The sequence below is a fragment of the Austrofundulus limnaeus genome, unplaced genomic scaffold (assembly GCF_001266775.1).
Source record: "Austrofundulus limnaeus strain Quisiro unplaced genomic scaffold, Austrofundulus_limnaeus-1.0 Scaffold310, whole genome shotgun sequence".
NCBI lineage: Eukaryota > Metazoa > Chordata > Actinopteri > Cyprinodontiformes > Rivulidae > Austrofundulus > Austrofundulus limnaeus.
The window spans coordinates 36,274-46,041 of NW_013952712.1; the positions used below are offsets into that span (position 1 = coordinate 36,274).

At 43.5% G+C, this 9,768-nt stretch overlaps 1 protein-coding gene across 1 annotated transcript in view; it reads left to right on the top strand.

The window, feature by feature from the left end:
* lmo7a (LIM domain 7a) overlaps window positions 1-9,768 on the top strand; it is a gene marked incomplete in the record, with an annotated part of 55,718 nt that overhangs the window by 31,383 nt on the left and 14,567 nt on the right. The window contains 11 exon segments of the mRNA XM_014021932.1: window positions 574-687; window positions 1,515-1,734; window positions 2,240-2,483; window positions 2,701-3,012; window positions 3,406-3,717; window positions 3,990-4,133; window positions 4,511-5,308; window positions 6,482-6,490; window positions 7,155-7,266; window positions 7,963-8,102; window positions 8,563-9,256. Coding sequence (XP_013877386.1) covers window positions 574-687; window positions 1,515-1,734; window positions 2,240-2,483; window positions 2,701-3,012; window positions 3,406-3,717; window positions 3,990-4,133; window positions 4,511-5,308; window positions 6,482-6,490; window positions 7,155-7,266; window positions 7,963-8,102; window positions 8,563-9,256 — 3,099 coding nt within the window.

Sequence of the window (9,768 nt, forward strand, 5' to 3'; positions counted from 1 at the left end):
CTTTTTTTCCTTCGGTAATAACTTCTTATAAACTTACTAAAGATATAGGCTATTAAGTAGATTTAAATCTGTAAATATTAAACAACAAAATAAGCAGTTTAAGATTTTTTTTTATGAAAGTGATAATTTTAGTTAATTGCTGGTGAATTCATAATTGAAACATCTTATATCAAAGCTGCAGTGCTTTGAGATTTTTATTCATTTATTTATTTTCACTATATAAACTTGTATAAACATTTCTACAAATGCAGCCGTCAGAATTTAGACTGACGTAAATGTAAACCCTGTCAGAAGTAACCAGGCTGCAGGAATGTTGATGTGCAGACRTGTGTTTTTGGTTTTGTTTATGCAATTTACCTGGCTGGCTTCATATTGAAAGCAGCGAACAGCAGCAGCWTTTCTGGATGAGCCTGGAAACAAAAGCGTGACACAAGTGAAAAGACCTTCACYCAGCAGGGATGCTTTTATCATAACTGTTTACTTTACGCTCCGCAGAACATTCATCGCAGAGATTAAAGGTAGTTGATGCATCCTGTTTTTGTTTAGATAACCTTTTCMTCTTTTCCTCTGCAGGTTTTAATCACCATTTACTGGTTGGGTAGAAGAGCTGAGTGCGATCGCTTCTATAATGGACCTTACCTGAACTTCAAGGCATTTGAGGGATTATTGGGCACAGCACTATACAAGGTGAGTTCCTCTAAAAGTAGTGGAAGTGACTGCTCAGTTTAAACATAAACCCCTCTAACAGTCTGTGCAGAGACCCTATATCCTCCCTGGTATGTGGACCGCGTATGTGTGGAAGAGTGACTGTAATTCTCTGGCCAATCAACTCACAGCAACTTAGTGTCATTGACTCAGTTTTTTTTTTTTAATCTTTACACCATGGCACACAGTTTGCACGGCTCACATGTTAAAATAGCACATTCTTTTCTTGAGGGAAGAATACCACTTCCTCCCCCCTCCCTCTCAGCTCGTGCCAGTGTTGAACTTGGCACTTCGTGTCCTTGTGGATTCATGGGTGGTGGTGCCCACCCCCCTTCCCCGTAATTCAATTGACTACAGGGATTTTAAGTAATAGCAGTGGGTTAGAGCACATTTTGTACATTGAGCCACATTAATCCAAGTTCAGTGGCTGAGGGTTGGACTGGGTTTAATTTGTGGACCTGTATTGTCTGGCAGGATTCTGCAGATTACAGATCTGAAAATCGTTTTCTTTTTAAAGTGGCTGACACGTTTTGGCTTGTTCGAGGCTTGCTGATGGATTTATGTGCTTGACAGTCTTTTCTCATGGTAAACACCGTCATTAGGAGGGTGTAGGGCTCTGTTTGTTTATGACCGAGATGACAGAGGAGAAAATAAGGATATTTAATGTAGATTTCATTTTGTGTCGCCTTGTATGATGCATTTAAGAATGTACGTTTAATAAAATAAATAAAAGTATGAGAGGCCAGCAGAAAAAAACATCTCTGGAACCCCGTTATTGAAATGTGCTACTGCTGGGTTTTGTGTTTAAGGCTCTGCACGAATCAAACGGGGAGAAGGCCAGCAGCATCAGAGACAGCGGTTTTGGAGATAGTTGGTACCCTGAGCGTGAGGAGATCTACCATCTGAGAGAAGAAGGTGGTGGAGGAGGAGGAGGACACAGGAGAGACGACTCCCTGGACAGTTTGGACTCTCTGGGTTCTCGACCCCGGAGCATCTCATCTGACGCCACTCTGAGGGGTGGCAGTGAAGGTACAAGTAACAAACATTTTATTTTAAAATGGCTTCCCATGCTGAGCAGTGTCTAAATCTAATCCAATTCATCAGTGTAGAAATTCAAACTTTTCTGAACAGGAAAGGTCTGCTTGGAAAGTTTCCTCTGCTTTGTGAAAACAAATATGTGTTGCCCTCTAGTGGAACGCTTTTGTAATTGAATAGCTTTGGTTACATTTTTCCATAAAGAAACTGGGACAACTCGGTGTAAAACATTTCTGGTATGATTTCTTAGTATTTTAGAGCAGTTCTTTACTTTTATTGTGAACTGAGACATTCCTCAGCCGTCCACAGCAGCCTGTGAAGGAAGAGACCTCTGTTCCCCACGCTGCACCCCTCTGTTGCGCCTTCAGTGTCTAACACACCCCTCAGTCTTTTCTATATCCTGGTTTTGTTTCTTTTTTTTCATGCTTCTTTGTTTCTTTTCTCTTCTATTTTCTTCCATTTACACTCTTTTTTTGTTCTCATTTCTTTCATGGTCCAGGTTGTTGCAGCGACGCAGAAGCAGATTCCATCTTCAGGATGGCCGAGAACAAAAGCGGTATCAGTTACCGCCGGTCGGTTGTCATCACACCTAAAGCCACCGCCCAGTTTAACCAGTTCCTGCCCACGAAAGACAAACAGTCGGGCTACGTACCCGCTCCGCTAAGGAAGAAACGGGCTGAACAGGACAGCCGGCGCAGCTGGGCCAGCCTCAGCTACTCAGAGGATGAAGGCGTGCTCACCAGGTACAACACTCACTGTTGTCATTGATTTGTGGAAAAGTCGTGTTTCTTGCCATCTAATAATTGAGGAGTTTGTTTATTTTTTTCTTGCTAATAAGTTATGACTTTATAAACAGTGACTTGTCGTTTAATTGCCTGAAGTTAACACAGTGGCTGTTTTTGCCTCTCTGCTCTCATCACTTTGACTGTGAATGGACCGTGTGTTGTTTCATTTTTGCGGTGGGATGATTTCCAAATGCTACTGTTGCGGCAGCTGCAATACCCAGAGTGCCTTGCCAGCAGCTCACCACCAGTGGGGTCTCGATTATGAAAGTGGGAGCAGCTCGGATACGGATCGACCGGATCCTGACCTCGTTCTAGATGATCTGGCGAGCAGACGCTTCCACAGTCCCTCCCCGGCCCCTCCCATCAACTTTGCTGTGCCCATCAGTCCCTCAGCAGGGGGACGAGTGGCTCGGGGTAAAAAGGGCCCCTGGCCTACGGTCACTGTTACTCCCAGTGCTACACCTCAGCAAAATGTGACCTTGGACAGGTCAGATTACACAGCTGCAGTGTGATGTGCCTGTCTGATGAGAGCTTCTCTTACCCTCAGTTTGCATGGTTAACTGCAACCCTGAGAACCATTTTTGGCCAGATTTTCTGCCTCTAACATTGCTTCAACCACTTGAATTATTTTGAGAATTAAGCTGCAGCGCATCCATGTTTGTTGAGCTTGAGATGTGATCTGAGTCATCAGATCCAGTTTGACCTTGTGGTTTGCCTTTGAGTTTGTTTTGGTTTGCTAATCCTTGCATCGTTTGATTTGGGATTATTGTGCTCAACAAAATATGCTCGTTTTGTTTTCTTTTTAGCACGGCTTGTGAGCTTCTCTACTGTTAAAAAAAGCTCTTTGTGACACTTTTCGTTGGCTGTCTCTTTTGAGCAGCAAAAGCAGGAAAATGCAGTCGCCCAAACGCAGTTCTGTGAAAGTGGACCACCACCGAGCCGTCAACACCGACAGCCTGTTCAGGGACATCTATGTCAACTCTGAGGATGAGGATGATGAGGTGGGCTAYGCTGACCCTGTGCAGGACGATCTCTATGCCCGTAAGATGGGCATCAAACCCCAGCCTGCAAACAACGTGTCGTATGACAAGTTTTTACCCAAGTTCTGGTCGCCAGAAGAAGACGTTCACGTGCAGAAGATTAAACTGGGCTCTCAGAAAAGGCCCTGGTACAAGAAGATGCAAGGCTTCAGGTGTGTGAGGGTGTTAAGATGCMGCATGACAAGGAACCAAACATATACATATAGTTCCCTGCACTTATYGACCTCCTTATACTTTTAATACCTCAACCTATTTCTATAACTTGTTTTTCCTTTAAAAAGTGTTTGCTAATATAAAATGACACTTCACTGCATTTTCCTCTGTTGTAATTCCCTCCAGCTCAATATTTCTTTTTCTCTTCCAACAATCACATCACCTCCTCTGTCCCCTTCCCTTCATCTGTCCTGCTGCTCTTTGACTGTAGCCGTCAGAAGTCCAGCTCCTCTGATGACTCAGACAGCGACATCAGCCCCTGGCTCTCCTCAGCCCCCTGTCCTTCCGGCAAACCTCCCTCCCACTCGCACACACACGAGGCCTCGGCTCGCACCACCCTCGTTGTCGGGAAAAGGTTGATACAGCTGCATGACTGCGACGACGCAGACTTATTTTAAAAGCATCGGATTTTAAAGAAAACATTTAGAGGCTGCTATTCTGAAAAGCTTCCTAAGAACTAATGAAAGACACTGATAAGCTACTAGAGTTGCCTTAACATGCTTTAACAAGAAGTTTGCTCACTTGATTTTGAAAAAAAAATTGGTTTTCTTCTTGACTTTATAGAGACTATAGTTTTATTTTTAGTCCTCATTTGATCAGCATCTGTTTGAATCAAATATCCCAACAATGACTACTTTTTAAGTCTTTTCCTTCTTTTCTTGCACCTTCATCCAGTTCACATGCATGCGCTCATCACTTCTGTCCTTTTCTCTCCTTTTGCCCACCCTGCAGTCCTCATGTCCAACCACAAACACCCTCACAGCTTCCCAAGATAGAACTCCCTTTCTGTGAGGTCCCTCCGCTGGTGTTTGCCCCTGTGGATCCCACCTCCGGTCCCAGACTGGTCAAATGTGAGCAGTGGCCGCTCCTGGGGCGCCAAGATCCCAGAGAGCCGCCAGATCCCTTTGATTATGAAAGCCTTGACCCCGACTTGGAGAATGATGACATGTTCACCAGGCGGACCCTGTCATTTCAGTCTAACACTGACCTGGCAATGATGAAGACTCAGCTGTCAGCCAAACGTCGGCTCCACTCCTCTGAGCCACAGCTCAATATTGTCACCCAGCAGCTTCGTCACGGAGATGCAGAGGAAACTGATTTTCCAGACATCGAGCAGGATGACGTTAATTGTCGCAAGGAGAGAATTCAGCAGGCTCAGCAGCAGCGAGCGCTCTCAGGGGCTCCTGATAACTACGCTGCCATGCACATCCCAGAGCCATGGGCGCTCCCCCCAGAACTGAAAGCCAGACTTCTCTGCCCACCGTGTCCTCTGACCAAGAAAGCAACAACTGACCAGACTCATGTTGAAAAGGAGGTGCATCCTGAAACAGATGACATGCTAATTCGGAAGCTTGGAGTCCATTCTGATCAGAGCCAGCCCTCACAGAGAGGCCATTCAGCTGCTCATGTGACCCCCTCTGTACCTTCTTCCTGTAGCAAAGAGGATCTGCAGAAGTGGCAGGCAATCAGAGAAGCCAGTCAGTTAAGATATAAGAAGAGGCTTTTGTTGGAGAGACTAGCTGCTCTGAAGTTGTAAAAATTTCTCCTGATGTGAGACTTTTCTTTTTCTTTTAATAATGTAGCATTTCAGATGTTTAATATATCCTGTGTGATGTTGAACCCACACAGGCAGAGGTGGAAATTTCACCTGKTTAAGGTCTTGTTACATATTTTGTTCACTCATGATTATACCACAGTGAAATGTGGTGAGACAACCACTCAGTGGGTTTATTTTGTTTCAGAAGTATTCAGATATTTCACAAATGKGTCTTTTTGTGTTGCAGAGCTGTGGTATGTCTTACATCATGCATGTTATGTTCCTTCAGTTTGGACTTCCAGGTTGTGCAATAAACAGACTGCTCCTGTGTGTGGTGTGATTGATGAACAAAAGCATAAATACCTCTCTGATCAAACAAGATTCCTTCACCTTCATTTAAATTAGCCTGTGTAGGATTTTAAAAGTCTTGTTTAATAAAAAAATTACAAAAAATATAAAAAGTGAATATTTTATTGATTAAATTGAACTGTTTGGTGACCAAGGATCTGGTGTTTTTCCACAGCAAAAGGAGTTTTACACTGACGTGAAGCGCACTGCAGCAGCAGGAGAGTGCAGAAAGGCTTAGAAATATCCAAATATAGCATCTTAAACATGCGACTGGACTGAGGCAGGCAGTTTAATGTTGCGCCATCATCAGAGAGCATAGAAATTCCTCCCAGACCTGAAAGTAAACGTGACATGTTGACGCCACAGTAACCAGAACACGAGTCTAAACYGGAGTGTTTAAACTCAGGCAGACGCAGAAGAAGACTCACACAAGGCAGCCATTTAAACCGAGTCAAGCTCAGTTGGATTTACTTYATTCTCAGATATGTTAAGTCCAGTTTCTAGAGACGGCGTGTTAATCTCCAGAAAGACAGTATTGTTAAAGCATAAACATGTCTTCACCTCCCCACAGCTGAATGTCAAGCTGYAGAAAAAGGGATGTGAGCCATTAGGTTCAGTTTAAACAGTAAAGACGAGCTGAGTCAAGTTTCAGTTTAATTACAATTTCAACCCTCTGGCTGTGGRTATACTGGTATAAAAGTCTCTSRYWWAKMSYTSARSKMTWWRYSAGAGTACTGCCAAAAAAAAAAAAGTCTGCAGAAATGTGACTTTGTCTGTGATTCTCTCCGGTTTCCCAGACAGCCTGACGAGCTGGAGAGTACGGACGGGTGAGTTGAATATGGGCTCCCAGGAATGTGGCACATTCTAGCCTCTTCCAGTCGCACTATGTTGCCTCCTGCTTTTGTTCTACTSTTCTGACTTTTTTTAACTACTAAATGCTGACACACAAAGTATTGCTATTGTACGGCACAGGGCAATGGGTGGGTGAGGTGGTGGGAGTGGGCTGCAGGGAARAAAGTTGAGTCCAAGTATGAAAACTGTATTAAAGTTGTATCTAAACTTCAGTGAGGCCMACTGGTAGAGGTCAAAATGAGATGTAGAAGTAAGGAAAGCATTTATTTTCCATCAGTTGTGAATTTGAGACTTTGCTCTCTTGCATGATCATGGAGGGAGAACACGGGTTTATGTTACTAACCCAATGGACTTATTGTGACTATAATGGCTGACCTGTGTGCTGTCTACACAAACTAATACTTTATTATTTATGTACTTATGTAATAATGCATCAATCTAATGCATGTGACTCTGGAATGGGTTTTTCTGTTTGTAATAAACACCAATACATAAAACCTTAACACACACCAATGAGTATATGTTCAACTGCTTTTACTGTTCCCACCACCCACCGRAGGGGTGGGGGGTGGGAAAAGTAAAAGCATAAAGTATAAAAATATTATATAATTATATATAATATTAATTTCCCACCCTCAGGAGTAAATCAACAAGTGATATCATGGAGCCATCGATCACCCAGCAGAATCGCTTCGAAGAACTTCAGAAGTATCGCGAGAAGATCAAACAGGGCGAGGACAAGTGGCAGGATGTGAGTGTTCTCTGATATTTGTAGAATTCACAAAAGCACATGCATTACATTCAAGCAGCGTTGAGGTTAAAATAAAAGATGCAGACAGCTGAAAATRGAGCCGTTTGGATTAAAAACGAATAGGCAGGAACCAGTTGGTGCAGTGCTGCCCTCGGGCTATTGTCTTCATTTGTAAATCCTTACTTTGGCTTGGGTTCATGTAAAACAATGTTATGATGGAATTAAGTGGAAGTATTCGAGACAAAATTAAAAGTAGCTGTACTTTATTAAAAGAAAATTAAGTTTTCTACTAATACAGACTGAAAAAGTATTCACTGGCACAGATTTTAAACACTATCTGTTAAAACAGGAACTCGGTATAAAAAAACTTGTTTTTCCACTTATACATGGTACATGCACTGACAGTGGTTCCTGCCAGCTGTCTAATTGGTGTCTAGGCAAAATAATAGTCTTAAAGCAGCATTTAGGTCACTCAGTCCCCAATACACAGGGGAAATGAGCCGGGAGGAGCTTAAAGCTCACAAATAGAACACCTTCAAATGTCGCTCTTTCTCTCTTTCCCCCTCTTTCTCTCTTCTGAACTTCTCTCCCTTCAGTTGAACACTTGCAACGTAATCCAGCTGTTCTACTTTCATCTAGGTCTAAGCCTAATTGTTTAGGATGTGATGCATGAGGTTGACTTGCTTTTCTCTGCAGGACCTGAGCAAATGGAAGAGCCGGCGTCGGAGTGTAAACTCTGATATAGTGAAGAAGAAAGAAGAAAGGGAGAAGATAGAGCAGATTACATACGGCAGCGACAAAAGGTCCAAGACCTTCAAGGAGATGCAAGAGGATAGGTGAGGAAAAGCACTTTGTCTCAGGTAGCTAAGGTGGTGTAAGGATAACAGATTATGGTGTGGTACTGTATATTGAATTTGTTCCTCTTGTGCACATTTTTTGTACGCGCAGAGGAGAATACTTGACTAAGGTAACAAAAACCAAGTTTGTTTTGAGAGCGTGTATTGTCGAGCAGACAGCATGTTTTGTTTTTAGTCGAGTGGGTGAGAGGATGATAATTACTGCTGCGTCTGTGTGAAAGTGTACCTGATTTGTGGCTTAGCCTTCCATTTTTTTGCCCCACATTTTTACATCCTCAGCCTCTGCTCTGCTTTCAGTTCTCATCCGTCTTCATCTTTATATTACCCATCACTGCCATATTTGAACTTGCATAGTGTTATGGAATAATTATAATTCTGCATTCTTGGTAAATCGTGCCACCACAATAGCATTCACCCCCCTCWCTTTCTTCATCCACAGAGACAACAGAAAGGGCAGCATCAGCAGTCGTCTCAAATCCCTCTCCGCTTTAGACGACGAGGACGACATATTTGAAAAACCCACCAATTCTCCGTATACCAGAGCCCTTCCTTCCAGAAGCTACACTATTGACACTCCTTACAATTCTTCAGATAGCTTTGAGCCTTGTCGGAAAACACAAGAMCCCCCTGCTGCTTCCCCACCTACTCTTAGGCCTGCTTCCCCACCTTTTTCACAGAAAGTGGCAGAGGTGGACAGTGCTCCAGCCAGACACTCCAGTGCCACCACCACCATCACTCCCACCCCCACTCCCGCSAGCCGCAGCTCCATCAACAGCTCCCTCTCTCCAGCAGCTGCGCCAGAACCGAAACCCAAAACAGACCAGCTCACCAGCACGACCAAAACACAGGCAAGATCTGCCTCCTCTTTTAGCTTCACACAGGAGGAACCTGAGCCCAAACCCTTATTGTTGAGGGCACAGACTGAGGCAGAGGCCCCMTCCTCTGGTTCTCTGCACAAACAGCCACCTCTGTTCAGCTCAATGGAACCGAAGCCTCCAGCAGTGTCTCGGGTTTCCGCCTCCCTCCCCAGGAGCTACCAGCGACCGGATAGCGCCCGCCTGACCTCGKTTGTTGCGCCGAGGCCCTTTGGGAGCCAGTCCTCCCACATCGCCTCTCTTCCCAGAGCCTATAYGGTGAGTTTTACAGGTAAACGCAAAACAGCAGTGTGACACTAGGGTGCAGGATTATACAGTGTTTGGTTTTTTGCAAGAGATCTTGGTCTTTTGGGCAATGGGATTTMTTTGGATTACATCAGAAATATTCAAGAATTTAATCTAATTACAGCATGAACAATGATGAATGTTCGTCTTGACTCATTAGAGTTTTTAATGACTGATGCTGATGATATATAGAAACCAGGGTAGCCAATTAACTCTTTGTGAACTGATCTGTCAGTCTATCTCCAGTTAAAGTTTAGTAAGCTGCCAGAGTCACTATATTTAGTCTTTTCTTAAGCTGTTAAAGGGCCAATATTAGGTGTTTCTCAGGCATATAATTAAATACAATACCATAGTAAAATATCTATGTCACCTTTAGTTGTTATTAAAATGCTCTTTTTATGTTTAATTAGAAAATAAACTTATCTTCTCATCACTTCCTCTTCTAAACGCCTTGAAATTGGCCTCTGTCTCTTTAAGAACCTCCT